We start from the raw sequence: 23,559 nt of genomic DNA on the forward strand, positions 1-23,559 counted from the left end.
GTTTGCCTTTGCATTTGCTGGAATCCGCCCGAGCCCCTTTGGGAAGATAGGTCAGAATACAAATAAAGTAGTGTTATTATTATTATTATTTGATATAATAATATCAAATAATCAAAATTATTATTATTATTTGGTACATAACAAGATTAGTACACAGCAAACGAGAGCACTCTGCAGGCTGTTGTATTGGATCACACGTTGGACACTTCCCAAGTGTCTAGGACTATGTGATGTATCAGTGAATAATGCGTGCAGATCCAAGTAGGGTGGCCTTTTGCAGCTGACAGATGGCAATTTTGTCAGCGCCAATTGTGTTCAAGTACAGGCCAAGATCTTTAGGCACTGCACCGTGTGCCGATCACCACTGGGACCACCTTGACTGGCTTGTGCCAAAGTCTTTGCAGTTTCATCTTTAAACCCTTGTATTGTGTCAGCTTTTCCAGTTGCTTCTTGTCAATTCTGCTTTTGCCTGTGATTGCAACATCAACAATCCATAGCTAGTTTTTTAACACGATCGCGAGGTCAGGAGTATTGTGCTCCATAACTCTCGTCTGTCTGAATTCGGAAGTTCTAGAGTAGCTTGACATGTTCATTCTCTGTAACTTTTTCCAGCTTGTGATCCCACCAGTTCTTTGTCGCAGGCCGATGGTATTTGTGGCACAAGTTCCAGTGGATCATTTTAGCAATGGTATTATGCTTCTGCTTGTAGTCCGTCTGCGCGATCTTCTTGCAGCAGCTGAGGATGTGATCCATCGTTTCGTCTGCTTCCTTGAAGATTCTACACTTGGGATCTGTCGTCGACTTTTCAACTCTGGCTTTGATGGCATTCGTTCTAATTGCTTGTTCTTGGGCTGCAAGAATCAGGCTCTCTGTCTCCTTTTTCAAAATTCCATTTGTGAGCCACATCCCTGTCAATGTTGCTTTCCATTTTTTTCTAGGAACTGTCCATGTGTAGAACTTTCTTTTGCCAGTTTTCTCTTCAGCTCTGTATTGTATTGTCTTTTGCACTTTAAGCAATTTTCTACTATTGACTTCCATCAATGTTGGTTTTTGACTGTCTTCTTCTTCTTATAATTATTATATTCCTCTTGGGCTGGATCTACACTGCCATATAATCCAGATTGTCAAATCAGATAATCAAAATTATCTGCTTTAAATTAAATTATAAGAGTCTACACTGCCATTTGGTGGCGCAGTGGGTTATACCACTGAGCTGCTGAACTTGCTGACCGAAAGGTGGGCGGTTCGAATCTGGGGAGAGGGGTGAGCTCCCACTGTTAGCTCCAGCTTCTGCCAACTTAGCAGTTTGAAAACATGCAAATGTGAGTAGATCAATAGGTACTGCTCTGGAGGGAAAGTAATAACGCTTCATAGTCATTCCGGGCTCATGACCCTGGGGATGTCTATGGACAACACTGGCTCTTCGGCTTAGAAATGGAGATGAGCACCAACCCCAAGAGTGGGACAGGACTAGATCTTATGTCAGGAGAAAACCTTTACCTTTACTACACTGCCATGTAATCCAGTTCAAAGTAGATAATCTGGATTGTGTGTGCCAGTGTAGATGGAGCCCTGGTTATGTTATATCAGACTGGCCAGCACTGATGAACGGAATCCTTTTTAGGCATCCTCAAGCCTGCAGGGAGCCACCCCAAAGACGATCAGGGGTGCATCTATTCTGCGGATTTGGGGTGGACCTATACTTACCATGACTGGCTTTTGGAACGAAGCTGACAGCAGCTCCGCGCCAGGAAAGGCGGGAAAGGGAAAGAGCAGGAGGGAGGAGCAAAGAAAAAAGGGAGGAAGAGGAGGAGGAGGAGCCCTTTGCGCGGGGCCTGCCTCTTCCTGCCTGGACGCAAAACGCCGGAGACGGAAAAGGCCGGTCGAGGAGGCCCCGGGAGCCTGGGTGAGGCGCAGCTCGCTTTCTCCTTCATACTTTCTTTCCTTTCTACCCCCCTCTTTCTTATCTCCTCGCCCTTCCCTCTTTCCTTCCTTCCCTCCCTCCCTCTTGCTTGCATCCTTCTGCCCTTCCTTCCTTCCTTGGCCCCATCCTCCCCTCCCTCCTTGCTTCCCTCCTTCCTCTCTCTCTCCCTCCCTCCCTCCTTCCATTCCTCTTCCTTTCTTGATTCCTCCCTGCTTCCCTCCTTCCTTCCTTGCTCCCTTCCTTCTTTCCTTCCTTCCCCCTCCTCAGTCCCATCCCTCCCTCCTTCCTTCTTTTCTTTCTCCCTCCTCTCCTTCCTTTGATCCCTTCTTGCTTCTCTCCCTCCTTCCTTGGTCCTTCCTTCCCTTCCTTTCTTCCTCATTCCCGTTTCCTTCCTTATTCCTTTTCTTCCTTCTCTCCCACCCTCCCCCTTCCCTCCTTCCTTGCTTCCCGCCTTCCTTTTCTTCCTTCTCTCCCTCCTTCCTTGCTCCTTTCCTTCTTTCCCTTCCTTCCCCCTCCCTCAGTCCCATCCCGTCCTCCCTTCTTCCTTGCTTCCTTCCTTCCTCCCCTCCCTACTTCCTCCCTTGCTTCCTTCCTTTCTTCCCTCTCCCTCCAGCCCTCCATTCCTTCTTGCTTCTTTTCCTTCCTTCCCTTCTCCTCCTTTTCCTCCATTCTCCTCTCTCTCCTTGCTTTCTCCCATCCTCTCTCATTCCCTCCCTCCCTCCCTCCCTCCCTCCCTCCCTCCCTCCCTTCCTTCCTTCCTTCCTTCCTTCCTTCCTTCCTTCCTTCCTTCCTTCCTTCCTTCCTTCCTTCTTCCCTTTCCAGCTTCTCAACTCACGCCCCTCTCCTCTCCAACCATTCCTTGTGCCTCAACTCTGCCTTTGGAGATTTTAGGGCCTTTGATTTGGGGAGGCTGGTTCGGATACTTAATTGCATTCTTTGGGAGGTGGGGATTGGTACAAGATGAGTATGAGCCCGAAAGACATACAACAACCCTAAGATGAGTATCCTTTGTGTTGTTGCAGGCTTTCATGTCCGGAAGGACTCACTGGGTTGCAGTGAGTTTTCCAGGCTGTATGTCCATGTTCCAGAAGCATTCTCTCCTGACGTTTCACTCACATCTATGGCAGGCATCCTCAAAGATTGTGAAGTTTAATGTGTTGTCGAAGGCTTTCATGGCCGGGATCATAGGGATGTTGTATGTCTTTTGGGCTGTGTGGCCATGTTCCAGAAGTATTCTCTCCTGACGTTTCACTCACATCTATGGCAGGCATCCTCAAAGATTGTGAGGTTTGTTGGAAACTAGGCAAGTGCGGTTTATGTATCTGTGAAGGCCCAGGGTGGGAGAAAGAACTCTTGTCTACCTTAGTCAAATATAAACATTGCAGTTGGCCAGCTTGATTAACATTAAATAACCTGGCAGCTTCAAAGCCTGGCTGTTTCCTGCATGGGTGAATCTTTTGTTGGGAGGTGTTAACAAAAATGAAGAAACCACGAAAATGAACAAAATCTGGCTGCCAGTATTGATTCTAAAATCAGGACACTAAATAAAGAACAACACTCAGAAAACTGGAATTCCAGACAAGAAACAATCAGGGCCAGTTAACACTTCCCAACAAAAGATTCCCCCGGGCAGGAAACAGCCAGGCTTTGAAGCTGCCAGGCTAATTAATCAAGCTGGCCAATTGCAACATTCACACTTGCCTCAGGCAGACAAGAGTTCTTTCTCCCACCCTGGGCATTCCACAGATATATAAACCCCACTTGTCTAATGTCACTCTCTAATAGACCTCACAACCTCTGAGGATGCCTGCCATATATGTGGGTGAAATGTCAGGAGAGAATGCTTCTGGAACATGGCCAAACAGCCCAAAAAAACTCACAGCAACCCACTGAGTGTCCCTAATCTGCAAATATTTAATGTTCCAAAACTGCCCAGCTGTGGGCCGATACAGAAGGAGCATCTACACTCTCATTTGACATCATGTTTATGTGCCATGGCTCAATGCTTGGGAATTTGTACTTTGATGAGGCTCAGCACTATGACAGAGAAGGCGAAAGGCCTTGTAGAATTACAACTCTCAGAACTGAGCCATGGCAGTTGAAGTGATGCCAATTAATTCTACAGTGTAGATGCACCAAGAAGATGGCTTGTGTGTGGTGATCCTTCATGGCAGAGGAAAGAATTCAAACCTGAGGCTTCCTGCGTTTTAGTCCACCTGACATAAATAACATGGCTGTTCTCTTTAGGTGTAATGATCACCTAGAAAATATACTCACCAATTTTAAATCTGTCTCATCACTTCTATGGCTCAGTGATCTTCTGATTTCTTCTTGAAATCATGGCGTGCCTTGGTCCCTTGCCCACAGTGAGTTGGACATTTCTATGTACCTGTTACAGAAACCGTGTATTTCTAGTGGCTTGAGATGATGAGACAAAATAACAACAACAACAAATAAATAAATAAATAACAACATGACATTTTGTTCACCCTTTTTCTCAGATGTGGAGCCATCTATTTGGCCTGGGCTGCAAGGCGGGTCTTCCTCTCTCCTTCCGCAGCAGAGCAGGACTTACAATCTTGTGGCAACATTTAAGTACAATGAAGTTGGAATCTGCTGAATTTCAGTCCCTCTTCACACCAGGACTCAAAAGTGTTGCAGGTATGAAGTGCTTCATTTTTTGAGAAGGTTTAGAACAGGCATGGGCAAACTTCGGCTCTCCAAGGGTTTTAGATTTCAAACAGCCGGTAGGCTGTTAAGAATTGTGGGAGTTGAAGTCCAAAACCCCTGGAGGGCTGAAGTTTGCCCATGCCTGGTTTAGAATCTCAAAACTACCCATTGAGAGCAGAAAGAACATTTACAAGGAGTATGAAAGTGCAAGATTCATGGGTAGCTATTCTTGCTCCCTCCTATGCTTCCTCACTCCCTTCTTTCCCTCCTCTTACAGTAAAATCCACAAAACAAGAATATCTTTACTGGACCAATTGAAATGCACAAAACATATCATGCAAACTTTCAAAACTTCACTGGCTTCTTTATGAGAAAAGATGTTAAAAGTTAAATAGGACCAGAAGTAACATCTGAGGCAGACTGTCTAACAGTGCCGCTTTTCTTCTCTTGTATGCTTTCTTACTTCTTTGCTTCATAAGAAGCTAATGAAAGAAAACTTGCATGATCTATTTTATGCATTTTAGTTGGTCTAATACAGGAATCAATTTACCTTTATTTGATGTTTGTTTGTTTGTTTTACTGCGTGGTCAACATAGCTACCCCTGGATATGTTTCCTGGGTTTGAATTGTGCTGCAACAGGGAAAACTTCAGAGATAAAATGCAAGCAGTCCCTGAGTTACAAACATCCGGTTTACAAATGACTCATAGTTACAAATGGGGGTGAGACAACAGAAAGTGAGAGAAATCTACCCCTCGGAAGGGAAATTCATTCCTGAAAGAGTTATCATGGGGAGAAGGTGTCTCTGCTGAAGCTTTCTCGCCTATCAACAAGCCACATTTTTCCAAATCCAATTATCACAGGCACAGAAAGTGAGATGAAATCTTCTGAACAGGGGGGCACAGACAACAAAACAAACATCACATGGGTGTTAACCCTTCCCTATGCCATCCAAAGCTTATATATATATATATATATATATATATATATATATATATATATATATATGCCTCACAAATTCAATTTAACAAACCTAGAGAACCTATCTAGTTCATAACTTGAGGAATGTTCCAGCATGAATTGGAAATTATTTTAGTCTTGTGCATTTGTATGGAATCACTGACTGTTTCTATTTTTACCAATCATATGGCACCATTTCTGTTTCCATCCGTCACTTATGGAAACAGGCACCTATACAAATGGTATTTTATGTCCAAGGTCCCAAAAAAACCAAAGATTTTTCGGGCTTTGGGCAGCAAAGTGCCAGGGCCTGCCAGCCAGGGTCTACAGCCAAGTGAGCCCGGCGCTCGGCTGTAGGTCCTGCCAGCCAAGCCTATGAGCTGTCGAGCGCTCTGTGCTCATAGGTCCTGCCTGCCGGGTGCTCGACTACAGTCCAGACAGGCTTACGAGCGTCAAGCCAGGGCCTACAGCCAAGCACCAAAAATCAGCCGACCAAACGGCCACCGTTTCCTTCTTTTATTCGTTTCATTGTTTCTTTCATTCTGGTGGGTGTTGTACCGTTCCGTGTCATTCAAATGGACAGAACGGTACGAAACCAAGAAAGAAACAGATGAAACAGGATCCGGGCCCTACTCTATTATTTACTTTTCACTTCATTGGCACTATGGTAAGTATCAATAGGTCATTTGCAACTGAGTAAAGTATTCTTGTTTTGAAGAGTCATGTAAATGTGTTCATGAACTCTGGCTTTCTCTGATAAGTCAAATATTCTTTATCGCATCCGAGAGATACTGTGTTATTACCTCTGTTGCATATTTTCTCACCTGAGAAGGAATAGAGCTTTCTGTATTAAAATGAAATGTCAAAAAGCATGGTCTGAAAGGCAAAAGTGCAGCTTTGTCATCCCATACTTGAATGCATTTCATGAAAGCAGGTTCAGTCTATTTAATTATTAGTGCCAAGATGTAACTAGTCATAAACAGCCTTGAGATCTCTGCGGATATATGCGTCCCATATGATGCGAGTTTAGGATTAAATGTCATCAAAATAAATGGGACATTTAGGTGAATATGGTGTATTAACCACATGGGGGAAATATAAACTGCTGAATGTGTAGTAAATATGAAAGTGTATCATATGGTTATCAAGGCCAGTCTAGGTTATTTTGTTGCAATTCCCCCACCTAGTCAGACCTATCAAGTCAGCCAAGTTACTTTGGCACATGATACAGAAAATTCTACAGCTGCCTCTCACCATCCATGGCAGGAAAAATACTATCATGACAAATTAAATTGCTAACAGCTTCCCCCTCTGTCATGACTCCCACCATCTGCATCCAGTGGTAGGGTTGTACTGTCTAGTGTCTGCCATGATGCAGTTTTCCCCATCTTTGCTTGTTTCATTTATTAATTGCCCTAGAAAAACTCAAATCAGCTATCAAGGGATAGAAAAGGTGTATGTGTTTGAACATTTACAGACCACGTTAGAATTTGTGCAAATACCTATTTTTCCACTCCTCCCTCCCACCAGAACTGTTCGACAGAACAAATTATGAACTCCGAATAGCCGGAGGTGCTGTGAGAGACTTACTCAGTGGAATGAAACCACAAGATGTTGACTTTGCCACCAGTGCCACACCTACTCAGATGAAGGAGATGTTCCAGGCCACGGGTGTCCGTATGATCAACAATAGAGGAGAAAGACATGGAACCATCACCGCCAGGGTAAAGATATCTACTACTTTTTAAAACTCAAAAGGTGTCCCAAGCAGACATTCCTGTAATTTTGTGTTTCTGTATGTTTGAGGACCTGTACTTCAGAGGGCTTCTGCAAGTGTTCCTTTGTCATGACAGAATCCATTGTCTGGGAAAGTCTCTGGCAAAAGATGCAAAGCAGATTCCCTGAATCAAGATGTATTGTACTACGGGTGTTTTCATTCCTCATCAGGGCCACTATGATACTGATTTGAACATGATGGATATGTTCTCCAAAACATCTGGAGGATGCTGGTTTGTGGGAGTGTTGGCCTTGATCAGTGTTTCCTATCCTTGTATCCCCAGATGATGTTGGATGCCCAGTGATAAGGGAACCTAGGAAATGTGATCCAGTAGAATCTGGGAGCTCATTTATTGAGAAGATGAGCAGTGAAGGAGGGAAGTCAGAAAGTGACCTAAATGAGTAGAACAATGTTGAAAAAACAATTGGCTAAAATATGGTGATTGTTGTCTGCTCCTCATGATTTCAAGTTAAATTAAACATGTGCAAAATACGCTGAGCTGTCTTCCAAAATACCTTGACATGCTCAGCTTGAACACCAGAAAATGATACTAAGCATTGAATGCTTGTTGTTGTATGTTGGAATGCGGCCTGAGTCCCCTCGGGGAGATAGGGCAGAATACAAATAAAGTATTTATTATTATTATTGTTATTATTATTGTTGTTATTATTGTTATTATTGTTATTAATGTGACACACATAGTTTGGAAATAGTGGTTACTTTCCTTTGGTTCGTTGCATGGTTGTCATATCTGTTTGTTGACACTGCATGTTTTTAGAAGAATTCCATATAAAGCTGGTTTAAGTGCTTGTTTGGGGTGGATCCCTGGGCCACCAAACCAGAGCCCATATAGCACTGTGTTGTTAAATAAACTGTTCAGTATCCTGCCAGACTCTATTCATGAATCTTAAAGCTCTAAACGGTTCGGGACCTGCTTATCTCCGCGATGACATCCTCCCCTATGAACCCACGCGGACTCTAGGATCTGCAGGGGAGACCCTTCTCTCACTTCCACCTCCATCTCGAACACGGTTGGTGGGGACGAGTGAGAAGGCCTTCACAATGGTGGCCCCTCAGCTCTGGAACTCTCTCCCCAGGGAGATTAGACTGGCGCCCACTCTGTTCACTTTCCATAAGACTTAAAACATGGATGTTCTGATGTGCCTTTAATTAAGTAGTCTCACTAGATACTCAGCCTCCAATTATAACTTACTATCAGCTACTGAACTTTATCACTGTCCCTTGTCCTATAGGTTTTAGCATTTTTACTGATACTGCCCTCACACCCGTATTTATGATTGCGCTAACACCTTCCAGCCAGCCCTACCCGGAGTTCTATGTACAAACTCCTACCCTCTGAATTTCCAAGTAATTATTACTGTTCAGGTTTTAAATTAGTGTTGATGTTGTTTTATGTAGTCATAATGTTGTTAACTTTACTGATCTATGTTTAATCTATGTTGATTGGGCTTGTCCCCATGTGAGCCACCCCAAGTCCCTTCAGGGAGATGGAGGCAAGATACAAAAATAAAGTTGTTGTTGTTGTTTTATTAAAGGTTTTTATTTTTTTTTAATGGCACTTATGGACTAGATATATTGAACAGCATGCTTTTGCAGCAGATCTGTGACCAGTTATTTACTCCTTGACTCTCCAAGGCAGGCTGCCTGCTCCTTGCAGCAAAATGCTATAGATATATTCTGCCAAGCACAGGATAAGTGCATTTATACTGTAGCGTGTACTACTTTGATTGCAGGATGTGTTAGACTGCAATTCCTGTCATCTCTAGGGACTGACATGATGGGTTGATAGGAATTGTAATTCAGCACATCTAGATGGAGCCCCATTAGGGAAGACTGTGCTATCCTACATGTTTTTGACACGACAATGGCATACTTGCTAAGAACATTAATCAACATTGACCCTAGAGAAAGGAATAGATGTGTAGTGAGAGTGAAAAAAGTGATTGATTTAGAGAGCAAAGTGGGAAACTCACAGCACTTGTCCCTATAATAACGTTGTCGCTGTTTAACAACAAGGGAAGAGAGAGGCTGGAAACACTTTCCCCTCACAGTGTCACAAAATGGTATGTATGTGTGTATGCATTAATGCTCTACAGTCTAACATGGCATGGCATACATATATTTGTTTTCTTCCCATTTGGGAAGAGATGCTATTTTCCCACAAATTGATTAAGACCTTTCAAAATTCTCTTACAGCTTCATGATGAGAACTTTGAAATTACCACACTTAGGATTGATCTGGTTACTGATGGGAGGCATGCAGAAGTGGAATTCACGACTGACTGGGAAAAAGATGCGGAGAGGAGAGATCTCACAATTAATTCTATGTTCTTAGGTAACCATCTCTTAAATCAGCATGGCAATTCTGCTTTAAATTCTAAATATCTTTATCATGATTACATGTGAAAATTTGCCCATGATCAGCTATGTGGGAAATGGGCTTGGGTTGAAATCAAGTAATATATCTTTCTTTCTTCTTTTAAAAAACTCTTCTGGCTGATCTCTTATCTAATTATTACCTCATGATTATGATCATGCTGCTCGTTCAATCTGATTCTAAGATATTTATATTTATATCAATATATGCTTTCATTTTAGATTTTTACATGCTTTTGGTCTTCTTACCTTTTGCTAATGACCAAGAATGTGGTTTGTTTAAGATCCATTCTCAGACGATGGTCATGACTGACTTCACTGATTTTATCAAGTAATTCTTACAGACCATCTCAATTGTCAGCTAGTACAGGTTGAATATCTCTCACCTCTCATCTGAAATGCTTGGGACCAGAAGAGATTTGGTTTCAGATTTTTTTTTTTTAAAAAAACAACCCATTTTGGAATGCCTATATTTGCATGTAAAAGCATAATGAGATATCTTGGAGATGGAAACAAAAATTTATATTTCATATACACCTTATAAATTTGAAGGAAATTTTAGTCGCAATATTTTTTAATAATTCTGTGCATGAAATGTAGTTTGTATACTCTGAACCATCGGAAAGCAAAGGTGTAACTATCTGAGTCATCTATGTGGAAAATGTTGGATTTTAGAGTATTTTGGATTTTGGAAATCAGGATAAGTGATGCTAAACCTGTAACAACTTAGAATGTACATGCTACCAGTAGTAAACCTTTCAATTAATATCATTTTATTCTGGGAGGAACACAGGATGAAATCATGCCCCTGAAGTGGCTCTCCACAGGTGATGATATTCTCAAGGAGGTCTTCCTTGCAACAAGTTCATGATGAGACAGATGGCTCCTTAGATAGCCAGACGTCATACTATTTGGGACTTCAGAGGTTGAAAATAATGAGATTCAAATTCGCTGATCTTGAATTGGATCAGACATTGCATTTCTCTGATTGCTTTGTTCAAATGTTGAAGTTAACTGTGGCATCAGAACATGCCCTTTTTAAATGATCTTCTAATTCGTTTTTGTTGACATTTCTGTATTTGTTTTGTAGGCTTGGATGGCACACTTTATGACTTTTTCAATGGCTATGATGATTTAAAAAATAAAAAAGTCCGATTTGTAGGACAAGCTAACCAGAGAATACAAGAAGATTACTTAAGAATTCTGCGATATTTCAGGTAGCAGTTTTCTATTTCTAATGGAAATGGTCTGGCACCACATGGACAGACTGCTACATAAAATCATAGAATAATAGAGTTGGAAGAGACCTCATGGGCCATCCAGTCCTACCCCCTGCCAAGAAGCCGCCATGAGTCCCCTCGGGTGAGAAGGGCGGGATATAAATGTTGGAAATAAATAAATAAATAAGAAGCAGGAAATTGCATTCAAAGCACCCCCAACAGATGGCCATCCAGCCTCTGCTTAAAAGCCTCCAAAGAAGGAGCCTCCACCACAGTCCGGGGGAGAGAGTTCCACTGCCGAACAGCCCTCACAGTGAGGAAGTTCTTCCTGATGTTCAGGTGGAATCTCCTTTCCTGTAGTTTGAAGCCATTGTTCCACGTCCTAGTCTGCAGGGCAGCAGAAAACAAGCTTGCTCCCTCCTCCCTATGACTTCCTCTCACATATTTATACATGGCTATCATGCCTCCTCTCCGCCTTCTCTTCTGCAGGCTACATCTCCTTTAAGCTGCTCCAACATGCCCATCTCTTTAAGCTGCTCCTCATAGGGCTTGTTCTCCAGACCTTTGATCATTTTAGTTGCCCTCCTCTGGATACATTCCAGCTTGTCAACATCTCCCTTCAACTGTGGTGCCCAGAATTGGACACAGTATTCCTGGTGTGGCCTGACCAAGGCAGAATAGAGGGGGAGCATGACTTCCCTGGATCTGGACACTATACTCCTATTGATGCAGGCTAAAATCCTGTTGGCTTTTTTAGCTGCCGCATCACATTGTTGGCTCATGTTTAACTTGTTGTCCACGAGGACTCCGATGTCTTTTTCACACGTACTGCTATCAAGCCAGGCATCCCCCATTCTGTATCTTTGCATTCTTTACATTGTTTACTATAGCCCTGTCTCCTCAACCACACTTGTGGTGTTTTTAGCACTCATGTACAGTGTGTTCAGACGCTGTGCCCAAACTGCTCTACCTTATACTTTACATGGAACCCAAAGGGTGCTCACCAATGCGTCGTCTTCATCATGGAAAGAAGTGACAAGTGGAGTGCCGCAGGGCTCCGTCCTGGGCCCGGTTCTGTTCAACATCTTTATTAACGACTTAGACGAAGGGTTAGAAGGCACGATCATCAAGTTTGCAGATGACACCAAACTCGGAGGGATAGCTAACACTCCAGAAGACAGGAGCAGAATTCAAAACGATCTTGACAGACTAGAGAGATGGGCCGAAACTAACAAAATGAAGTTCAACAGGGACAAATGCAAGATACTTCACTTCGGCAGAAAAAATGGAAATCAAAGATACAGAATGGGGGACGCCTGGCTTGACAGCAGTGTGTGCGAAAAAGATCTTGGAGTCCTCGTGGACAACAAGTTAAACATGAGCCTACAATGTGATGCGGCAGCTAAAAAAGCCAATGGGATTTTGGCCTGCATCAATAGGGGAATAACGTCTAGATCCAGGGAAGTCATGCTCCCCCTCTATTCTGCCTTGGTCAGACCACACCTGGAATACTGTGTCCAGTTTTGGGCACCGCAGATGAAGGGAGATGCTGACAAGCTGGAAAGCGTCCAGAGGAGGGCAACTAAAATGATTAAGGGTCTGGAGAACAAGCCCTATGAGGAGAGGCTTAAAGAGCTGGGCATGTTTAGCCTGCAGAAGAGAAGGCTGAGAGGAGACATGATAGCCATGTACAAATATGTGAGGGGAAGTCATAGGGAGGAGGGAGCAAGCTTGTTTTCTGCTGCCCTGCAGACTAGGACACGGAACAATGGCTTCAAACTACAGGAAAGGAGATTCCACCTGAACATCAGGAAGAACTTCCTCACTGTGAGGGCTGTTCGGCAGTGGAACTCTCTCCCCCGGGCCGTGGTGGAGGCTCCTTCTTTGGAGGCTTTTAAGCAGAGGCTGGATGGCCATCTGTCGGGGGTGCTTTGAATGCGATTTCCTGCTTCTTAGCGGGGGGTTGGACTAGATGGCCCTTGAGGTCTCTTCCAACTCTACTATTCTATGATTCTATGATTCTAGTCACTATTCAGTTGCAGCACTCGTATATCAAAAATCTGCATTTTCAAAATGTGAGCAGCCAGTCTTCCAAAGTGCCCTTGCAACCTGAGATTTCAGTGAGACACGTTTATTCTAACTATTCATTGTTATTTTCTTCTCTTAGGTTTTATGGCAGAATCGCAGAAAAACCTGGTGACCATGAACCCAAAACTCTGGAAGCCATTAAAGCAAATGCCAAAGGCCTGGCTGGGATATCAGGCGAGAGGATTTGGATGGAATTGAAGAAGATCCTTGTTGGGAATCATGCAAATCACCTCATTCGTCTAATGTATGAACTCGATGTAGCCAACTACATAGGTAAAGTGTAGTCAGTCTACAGAGCAATAATCCTACTGCAATGTAGAACATTAGTGATAGGGAGTACTATTGTTTCAGGGGCACATCCTACAGCAAGTAGCTATATGCTTCATTTAAAAATGAATGTAAGCCATTAATAATTGCATGAGCTTAGATTTTGCTCACTGGAATTCACTGCTTGGGAACTCTCATTATTAGTTTGGTTTGTGGATGGTACTGATATAATTGTGCCAGTATTCACTGTGATCCCAGTTCTGGGGCAAAGTGGCTAGCTATGGGTTTACAGTCAAAATGCTACTTCTGTGATCCTGTTGTAGTTTTGTGACAACTCACAGCACAATATTGTTAATAAGTGTGTAGGGGCAAAAAATGTGGGCGACTTTCTCTATTAGATTCCAAACTTCAATTGTCCAAGTGTTTTGAACCTCAGTTCCCAGAAGCTCAAAGCCACTTGGCTAACAGTCAGGACTTCGGGGAGCTGGACCCAAAAACATCTGGAGAATCAAAATTTGGAACCCCTGTCTTGATATTGTTTGTCCGTTAGTTCCATTGGTTATACTAGCTAGAGTTAATGTTAGACATTGATGTCTAACATTACCTCGAGGTACATGTAGCCGTGTGAGGGCTTTTGTTGTTGTTTATAAACACTGTTTTCATGTTCCTTTTTTGTGTGTGTCCCTCAGGATTGCCTGTTAATGGGAACTTACAGGAATTTGACACAGTCTGTAAAAATGTTCAGAATCTCTTTCCAAAACCAATGACAGTTCTAACATCACTGTTAAAGGTCCCGGATGACATCTCAAAACTGGATTTAAGGCTGAAAATTTCAAAAGACGAAAAAAGCCTTGGCCTGTTTTTACTGAAGCACAGGAGAGACTTGGTCAAAGCTATTGACACTACAGAACCACTTAAGCCATATCAAGACTTCATAATAGATGTAAGTGTGATCCTGCACCATTGCTTCAGATTAAATATTTTAACACAATTCTTCCACCAGGGACTTCTGGATAATTCCTGACCCTGGTTCAGCTTTTGATTATAGAGTTTCACTTATCCAAGCCTCGCTTATCCAAGCTTCTGGATTATCCAAGCCATTTTTGTAGTCAATGTTTTCAATATATCATGATATTTTGGTGCTTAATACGTAAATACAGTAATTACAACATAACATTACTGCGTATTGAAGTACTTTTCTGACAAATTTGTTGTATAACATGATGTTTTGGTGCTTAATTTGTAAAATCATAACCTAATTTGATGCTTAATAGGCTTTTCCTTAATCCCTCTTTATTATCCAAGATATTCGCTTATCCAAGCTTCTGCCAGCCCGTTTAGCTTGGATAAGTGAGACTCTACTGTACTTGCTTTTGGCTGCCATTGGCCAAAATTCTTTTTGGGGTTATTAGACTGGTAGTTTTACTTTGATGTTTGCATAAAGGTGCATCAAATAACACTACAAGAAATTCATTTCCAGTTGGCCTGCAATAGATTGGCTTAAAGGTATGCTGGCACCAGTGTCCCCCATAGCTACAGAAATGTAACTGTTACTGTTTACATTCAACCAACATTGAACAAAAATTTGGCCAAACTCTCCTGAGAAAAGCAAGACAAGAAATAGAATGGAGGGAAATGGAAATTAAAAAAAATGAAAGTGGAAGGTATCTTAACTCTTGCTATCCTTGTAAACTTAACTTTGGTCTGTATTGTGCTCTTGAAGGCACAAATATTTAGTAGCCATAGTGAAATATCACTAGCTATGACAGAATTGTGGGTCTTATTATATGTGAAGGGGGAAAACATACAAAGACAAATTGCTCCTACCTCTTAGGACTGGTACAGTCCTTTGAGGAGCATTGTTTAGTGCGGGCAACCCACCAATTTACAATTTCACCAGGCTGTGTTTAGTGGTTTTATTATTAAGAGCTCAAAATTTCATATATAACTGTGGGCTACCATAGCCCAGTGACTACTTAGAAAAGAAAGTGTTTTCCAAAACTCAATCCTATAAAAAGAGATGCTTTTAGCTAACAAATCAATGCAATGGTGCAGAAGATTATGAAAACAAATAACATTTAGACTTGGGTTGTTTCTCTTGTTAGATTGGGAAAAAATATTGGAAGAGAGTACACAGTTTTAATATGCTATAAGACGAGCTGTAAGACTGGTGTTCATGAAATACTAGAAAAATAATAAGATTCCAAACATTGTAGAATGGATAGAAAATAATGGATATGGCTGAATTGGAAAAATTGACAAGTTCTTTAAAAGAGAACTATTAAAATCTGGCAAACTATGTGAAGAAAGTAAAAAAGAGATATTGTAACGGTAGGCTTTTATAGAGAAAGAATAATAATCTTTATAAGACAATAGTAAATATACGTGTAGCACAACACCCCTGTTAAAACAGCTCCACTGGCTGCTGATAAGTTTCCCATCCCAATTCAAGGTGCAGGTTATGATCTATAAAGCCCTAAAGGATTTGGGCCCTGCCTATCTTTCTGGTCGCATCTTCCCCTATGAACCGGCGTGGGCTCTAAGATCCGCCGGGGAGGCCCCCCTCTCGCTCCTACCATCGTCACAGGCACGGTTGGTGGGGACGAGGGAGAAGGCCATCTTGGTGGTGGCCCCTCGACTTTGGAACACCCTCCCCAGAGAGATTAGCAAACCCCACACTGATTTGAAAACCTGGATGTTTCAGCAAGCATTTGAGAACGAATGGTCCCAAGATATAAATGCCCAGTCCCTAGGTTGCCAGATAGTGCTCTGTTCTTTGCACCTTATCCATTTCCTCAGTCCTGTTGTACACTGTTTTGCACTATCCCAGACCACACTTGGAATACTGCGTCCAATTCTGGGCACCGCAGTTGAAGGGAGATGTTGACAAGCTGGAATGCATCCAGAGGAGGGCAACAAAAATGATCAAAGGTCTGGAGAACAAGCCCTATGAGGAGCGGCTGAAAGAACTGGGCATTTTTAGCCTGCAGAAGAGAAGGCTAAGAGGAGACATGATAGCCATGTACAAATATGTGAGGGGAAGTCACAGGGAGGAGGGAGCAAGCTTGTTTTCTGCTGCCCTGCAGACTAGGACGCGGAACAATGGCTTCAAACTACAGGAAAGGAGATTCCACCTGAACATCAGGAATAATTTCCTCACTGTGAGAGCTGTTTGGCAGTGGAACTCTCTGCCCCGGACTGTGGTGGAGGCTCCTTCTTTGGAGGCTTTTAAGCAGAGGCTGGATGGCCATCTGTCGGGGGTGCTTTGAATGCGATTTCCTGCTTCTTTGCAGGGGGTTGGACTGGATGGCCCATGAGGTCTCTTCCAACTCTACTATTCTATGATTCTTTGCCCGACCCTTTTATAGCCTGGTCATGCCCATTTTTTAAAAAATTATGGTCAGTTGTTGCTCAAATGCTTGCTGAAACATCCAGATTTTCAAATCCCCGTTAAAAGAGGACAGTGTGGGGGCTTGTTAAAAGCGGTCTGATGGAGCCTCAGTGTGGCTGTTTTTCCTCTGGTTTTGTTTTAATGGATTGCTGCTTTTATGTATGTTGGACTTTCTGTCCAATATGTAAGGTACCCCGAGTCCCTTCGGGGAGATGGTGGCGGGGTATAAAAATGAAGTTATTTTTATTTTATTATTATTAATCATACTGTAGTCATAGAAGATCAGGAAGTCAGTTTTAATAGGTAATGGGTATAGGAACAATGTATGGTTTATTTTGTTTTGTCTTATGTGCATTTTTAAAATACACAGATACGGTTTATTGTTTTTTGTATCAATAAATATATTTATTTTAAACCTGGATCCTTAGGTATGTTACCTTAGGAAATTTAAAACATCCTATTCTCTCCCTACTGAAACTTGTAGCTTTTAAATACTGTGTTGTGGATGTGTATATATATTTATCAATGTTATGTGTTTATGTTTTTGCTTTGTTTTTTTCTTAAGTCAAGGGAAGTTGATGCAACATCCAGAATCTGTGAGCTTCTGAAGTATCAAGGGGAGGAAGGCCTTCTGCATGAAATGCAACAATGGTCTGTCCCTACTTTTCCTGTGAGTGGCCACGACATTAGAAGAACGGGGATTTCATCGGGGAAAGAAATTGGTGTCCTGTTGCAGGAACTACGAGATCAGTGGAAAAAGAGTGGATATAGAATGGAGAAAGAAGAACTTTTAAGCTACGTAAAGAAGGCGTAAAGCAAAGAGAAGGTTTAAAATGTAAAATAGTGAGTGAAACTGTATCAGACTCCATGTGTAAATAGTTTACCTTCTTGCTCAAAATGGCACTTTGTTCCAAGATCTCTTGAAACAATCTGAACTTTGTGCGGTTTTTTTTTTACAAAAGAAAACATAAAATATTTTGCAAGCAATTTTTTGTGTATTTGTAATATGTGTGCTTATATTTTTATGAACTGCTAAGGATATACTCTGAAGTTAAATTCAAGATGTGTTGACATAGTCACACACTCAGACTTTTTTGATTGTGAGGGACACATTCCAACCTTTAAAAAAGCATCCTTTTATCTTGTGGCCTAAAATCCCATGGGAGATTTAGTGTAATTTTGATTGAATTCAAGTGGGATGTATAGCAAGGCAAATATAGAACAAACTCACAAGTTTAGGATGCCAGTTTGAGCTCCAGAATAGTTCTACAATGAATGAGTGTAGCATCAGTAAAAATCAGCACCTTCCTGATTCCCAAATAGATAAATCACAGGCTTTCAGATGCATCTTAACCAAACCTATCTTGTTTTTCTGACTTCCTGGTTCCATTTTCCATTATCTGTACAGTGCACCTACCAATTTGTTCCAAAACTTTCTTAGATGTGCCTTACACATTACTTGCTGGCCGCTTCTTTCTTCCTTTGTACTTTTCTTTTCCTTTGAAGCCTGTATTTTTTTCACAGTTGCCACAATAATTCTTGATGGAGCTTTTGGAATATTTTTCATGTAGGCAAAATATTGCAACAGAGAATGAGTGAATGAAAGGTGGCCATTGAATAAAACAGAAGTCTATTTTCTCTTTTTATCCCTGGGCAATACCGCTGTGTTATATGTCCATTAACTGGAGTTGAATTATTTTCCTTAACATACAAAACGCTTACATAAGCATCACAGGCTTTCAGTTTACCTAACGCTTGTAATGTATTCTGCTAATAAATGAGCTAAAAATAACCATTCTGACTTTCTTGTCATCAGTAATTTGATTATTATGATTTTGCGTATTACAGGCTTTGCCACTTGTGTTGTTTTCCTCAACAGGCATTTAAATTCTGGAACTGTTTACAAACTGATTAGGTTTTTACATGTCTCATTGGTCTCCACAATGACCTTTGGCAATTAAGCTGGTTGCTATGAAAGATTTTAACTAAGCAGTTGCATTCTTTTTTCTTATAGAAGAGATCAGACATGCACTACATCTTAAATACATTTCTTTGAATGGATTGATCATTGTCAGTCTCTGTGAGCCCTTTCATACCTCAGAGGGGCCGCACTATGATTCCAACTTAATTACCATGGTAATATCAGGGGTGGGCATAGTGGAGTTTGCAGAATTTGTAAAATAGTTCCAAAATGCTGAAAAAAATCTAAAGAGTTGGAGGGCATTTCCACCATGTTTGGAGGTCACTGGGTCTCCCAACGGTCTAATACCAATTGTGCATTTTTTTTCAAAAAATGTTTTGTCCTCCACTTAAGAAATGTGGAGGATCCTTCCATTGCATTAAAGGTCCATCGTGGGTCAATTTAGGCCTAGTACATGTCTTTATTTCACTTTTTGAAACAGGAATATCCCATCTGATCTTTGAAGTTAAGCAGGGTTCACCTAGGTTAGTACGTGGTTAGGAGGGTGCACATGAATGCTAGATCCTGTGGGCTATATTTCAGAGGAAGGAACTGACAAAACCACCTCTCTGTATTCTTTGGCAAAGGAAACCTATGAAATTCAGGGGGTCTCCATGAGACCAGAAACTATTTGAAGCTCCATACATACACAGAATGACCTTAAAAAACGCAATTTTCTTGAAAGCAAAAAAAAAAAATCAGCTCTATGAGAATTTGCATATTTAGGAGGCCAGAGTAGTCATAATATTAATTGGTTGCTTCTATATTAATGATAGCTGCTTTAGAAACTCAGCAAAATGTTAAACAGTAAAGCTCAGCAGAACCAACTGCTTTGCATGACAGCCAGTCCCCTACGAGTAAAATTAAGTAATGGTTTGCAAATGAAACGATAGCGTGGGGTGGACAGGGAATGGAACAGCATATATTCATGTCATTACTAAGCAGTTCAGGCAACAGATTAAATTTGCATAGTAGCTTGCAAGGGAGTAGGTCTCTTTATAGGTTAAACCCAACCCTCATGTCTGCTAATACACTGGAGTTGATATCAAAGAAGACGGTAAAATCATCTGTGTCTATCTTGCCTAGAAGCCTAATTTCCCTTGTAGGCTGGGGCGGAAATATTTCCGAACGAAGGCTGCATTAATGAGGATTAGCGACCTTTCTCTGATCACCGTTTTGCATCCCCAAGCACAAAGCAATGAACATGTCTCTCTGCCTTCGAGCTTTCATTCTTTACCTTTTCCAGAGTGAGAAATTGTAAGGAGCTTCCTATCAATCGGAACTGGCTTAATTGATAATCTTTTTAGTACTGTTATTTCGGGTCCAAGAAAAAAGCCTTCATTTCAATACAGCATCTTTGCATTCATGGATAGGTTGGTCAGGATTACACCTCCCCCACTTTCCTATCAATATATTGTTCCACCACTTTCGATGTATTATGTTTCTTTACAAAATTAAAAAGAAAAAAAAGGATTACTATATAGGATTTTGGAGTACATGATGCTGCCTCCCACTCTGATACGTAAACTGTCTTTAGAAAATATATGGAAGGAATGTTATTTAATAATCAAGTTCAGGAAGGAATAATTGAGAATCAGCCCATGGAAACCTAGGGTGCATCTACACTGTAGAATTAATGCAATTTGCCTCTACTTTAACTAGCCTGACTCAATGCTATGGAATCATAGGAGTTGCGGTTTTACAAGGCTTTTAGCCTTCTCTGCCAAAAAGTGCCTCACCAAATTACTCCCAGAATTCCAGAGCACTAAGCCATGACAGTGTAGATCAGTGATTCCCAAAGTGGGCACTACTGCCCCCTGGTGGGCGCTGCAGTGATCTGGGGGGGCGGTGATGGCACCAATTAGGACAAGGGGGCGGGGCCAGAGGAGGGGCAGGGCCTGTTCCAAAGTGCTGGAGACAGGGTTGAGCCCCTGAGGCGCCTGTTAGGACACAGGGGGCAGAGCTAGAGGAGTGGGTGTGGCTTCTTCCCAAGAGCCTGAGACAGGGATAAGAATCTATACCTCTCCTGAGGCGCTTGTTGGGACACAGAGGGCGGAGCTAGGGAAGGGGGCGGGGCCTCCTTCCAAGAGGCCGAGACAGGGCTGAGCCTCTATACTTCTCCTGAGAGGCATTTTAAGACTAAAGGGCAGGGCTAGGGGCGGGGCCTCTTCCCAAGAGCCTCTGTATACCTCCCCTGAGGCGCTTGTTAGAACACAGGGGCAGGGTATAGAGGTTCGGCCCCATCAGGCACTTGGCAGGAGGCCCAACCCCCTCCTCTAGTCCCACCCCCTATGTCCTGACAGGCACCGCAGGATAGGGATGGAAGCTCAACCCTGCCTCAGATCTCGTAACTCTGCCCATCCCGGTCCTGGCCGCCCATTTGTGGCCCTGCCCACCTCCCCCTCCCCCTCCCAGCCGTGCATCTTGGACTAGGGAAGAGGCTCAGCCCCACCCTCTTGAGCAGGAGCCCCCCCTCCCCCCTTTCCAGGGGGCGCTGAGTAATATTTTTTTCTGGAAAGGGGGCGGTAGGCCAAATAAGTTTGGGAACCACTGGTGTAGATGTACCCCAAATCCTTCCCTCACCAAGCATAACTCACAGGCAGATATGCTAGTTGTGATATTTTGTAATCGACTGTTCCATCCACTGTAGGCTGGAGAGTCAAGCCAAATTCCAATTGCTTCTGCCAACTGAAGCAAGGAGAATTAAATTAAGTTTTGACTTGATTGATTTAATGGTCTTACTCTACAGTCGGCCCTCCACACTGGCATGTTTTACTTTTGTGGATTGGATTATTTATGGATTTGATTGATATGTTCTTTTTTGGAACCTCTACATCCTACAAAGCCAATTATAGAATTACAATGGAGGACCTAGCTATTCATAATGAGAAAACTTATCTTGGGATTTGCAGGTCCTCTGGCATGATCTATGGTCTCCTTCTGGTGGAAGTTGACCATAGTCACACTGGAGGAACTAGAGATTCCTAAAGAGGTGTTCTTTCAGGTAAAACCCCATTTTTAATTCATATTTTACCACTTTTGCAGAGGTCATACACTGCTAACCCTAGTGAATACTAATAACTGGCTTTAGGTCTCTCTGTGAGCATGAAGTCCAAAACCCATTCGACTTTCCTCGACTTTGCATAGAAGCATGAATTGATTTGTGGATTTGTTGGTCTTTCAACCATTGTGCAATTTCAAAATACAGCTCATGTTAGAAATTAGGTGCAAGTGTATCTATACATTTAATTGAGAACAAAATAGCTTTAGAATCAGCTGAACACCTCTACTAATTTGATACAGTAAACCTTACTCATATTCTGTGATACCTTTGTCATAAAGTAGCAGTTCCCAACCTGTGGGTCACGGCCCGCTGGTGGGCCGCGAGACCTAAAATAAGGTCCGCAAGACATGCTGGGAAAATCAGCTCTCGATTATTAAATATGGGTTTCGGTGAGCAAGCAGATGGCAACTACTGGATGGCATATGTTCTGTATCAGAAACTAGAGCTGATTGATCTATCCAATGCAATTTTTTGAATCAGCACCCCAGATAACCAAACCGAATCTAACGTTGACTAAAAACTGATTCGTAACCCTTTTGGTACTAATGTTGGATAGTGGTCCCTGGTCAAAGTGGCCCCTGGTAAAAAAGAAAAAAGAAAGGATTGGGAACCACTGTCATAAAGCAAAATTACATGGCAGAATTACAAACCAGGTGTAAGCAGGCAACATTGCCTTCAAACAAAAACATTTCCATGGAGAGCAATAGCAGTTCCAACAATAAATAAAATTTTAACACATTTTTTCTTTCTCAAAAATTGTTGCATCCAACTCATCATAACACTGTTGACTGCTGTAAATTGATATTACTATGAATGTGAATTAATATTCTCAAAAATGGTGCTGGTCACCAAACACTGGGGGGGGGGGATGAAAAATATTTTCCTAAAGGACCATTTGTTAAAACTGACATGACAAGAACAACGTATCTGTAAATCCAATCCCATTACAGGTACAGAGCTAAAATGTGTGCAGAGAATTACCATAGAGACTCAATGGAGCTATTTCTAGTGTACACCAGAAATACAATGTTTCATGGCAAAAATGGAATGTTCTGCACACTTTTTTTGAAGCCTCCAGTAATCCCCTCCAAGTGCAGGACACTCTGGTTATCAGGAAACTGAATTGCGCTCTCACTATTTCTGAATAAAATTAAAATGTTGCTATCAAAACTCAAGATTTGAGCCACTCACTGGATATAAGAATTAAGTACTTCTACACTGATAAGTTATTATCTTTGCTCCTAGAATAAGATTCAGCAGCACTTTCAGACTGTGATTTATGAATGTGCCTTTTCTGTATTTACAGCCAGGAGAGTACTTTTAAAAGAAGAAAACATATTAGGAAAATCATTCTTTTTGAAACGTAATCTAATGTTACACATCTTCTGTTCAATATGGACTCGCTGACAGCAACTGATAATGTTGTAGGACCACGTGCTGAAAACAAATTTGGCGAACAAGTGCCTGTAGTAAGACTGACATTGCAGAAACTGTGGTGCACAACAAGCAAATTCAAATGTCTCCTGAATATAAATTGATTACTTTCATTTTCATCTAAATAGATCTAATAATATAGACTGAGATGACAAAGCAAGACTTTTTGAGCACCCAGAAGTGGTTATGGGATTTCCTCATTCTTTAACTCTATGGCCTCAGAAGCCAGAAACAGTGAATTTTCAACAGCGATTAATTTTAAAACCATCCGTGTGGTCTCTATGAGATATGTACAATGCTACACAATTATGACACAGACACCTATGTAAAAAAGGATTTATCTCCTTTTAAAATTCTACTAAACTATACCAAGTCTATGTGTCAATTTTTTTTAAAAAATCTTGAATG

The 23,559-nt window shown here is 41.8% G+C and overlaps 1 protein-coding gene across 1 annotated transcript; it reads left to right on the top strand.

The window, feature by feature from the left end:
• Positions 1–1,693: 1,693 nt before the first annotated feature.
• trnt1 (tRNA nucleotidyl transferase 1) lies at positions 1,694–18,485 on the top strand. The gene is made up of 8 exons (XM_062969730.1): positions 1,694–1,906; positions 4,426–4,585; positions 7,084–7,277; positions 9,548–9,686; positions 10,818–10,944; positions 13,115–13,308; positions 13,992–14,245; positions 17,259–18,485. Exons 1-8 carry the CDS (start codon positions 1,709–1,711, stop codon positions 17,505–17,507), a joined length of 1,515 nt encoding a protein of 504 aa, XP_062825800.1. The 5' UTR covers positions 1,694–1,708; the 3' UTR covers positions 17,508–18,485.
• Positions 18,486–23,559: the final 5,074 nt, after the last annotated feature.

Source organism: Anolis carolinensis, chromosome 2 (assembly GCF_035594765.1).
Source record: "Anolis carolinensis isolate JA03-04 chromosome 2, rAnoCar3.1.pri, whole genome shotgun sequence".
Classification (NCBI taxonomy): domain Eukaryota; kingdom Metazoa; phylum Chordata; class Lepidosauria; order Squamata; family Dactyloidae; genus Anolis; species Anolis carolinensis.

Coding starts and splice junctions, on each gene's coding strand:
- trnt1 (XM_062969730.1), top strand. CDS start 1,709: ATGACTGGCTTTTGGAACGAAGCTGACAGCAGCTCCGCGCCAGGAAAG. Junction 7,278..9,547: donor ATGGAACCATCACCGCCAGG/GTAAAGATATCT, acceptor ATTCTCTTACAG/CTTCATGATGAGAACTTTGA. Junction 14,246..17,258: donor ATCAAGACTTCATAATAGAT/GTAAGTGTGATC, acceptor TTTTTTCTTAAG/TCAAGGGAAGTTGATGCAAC.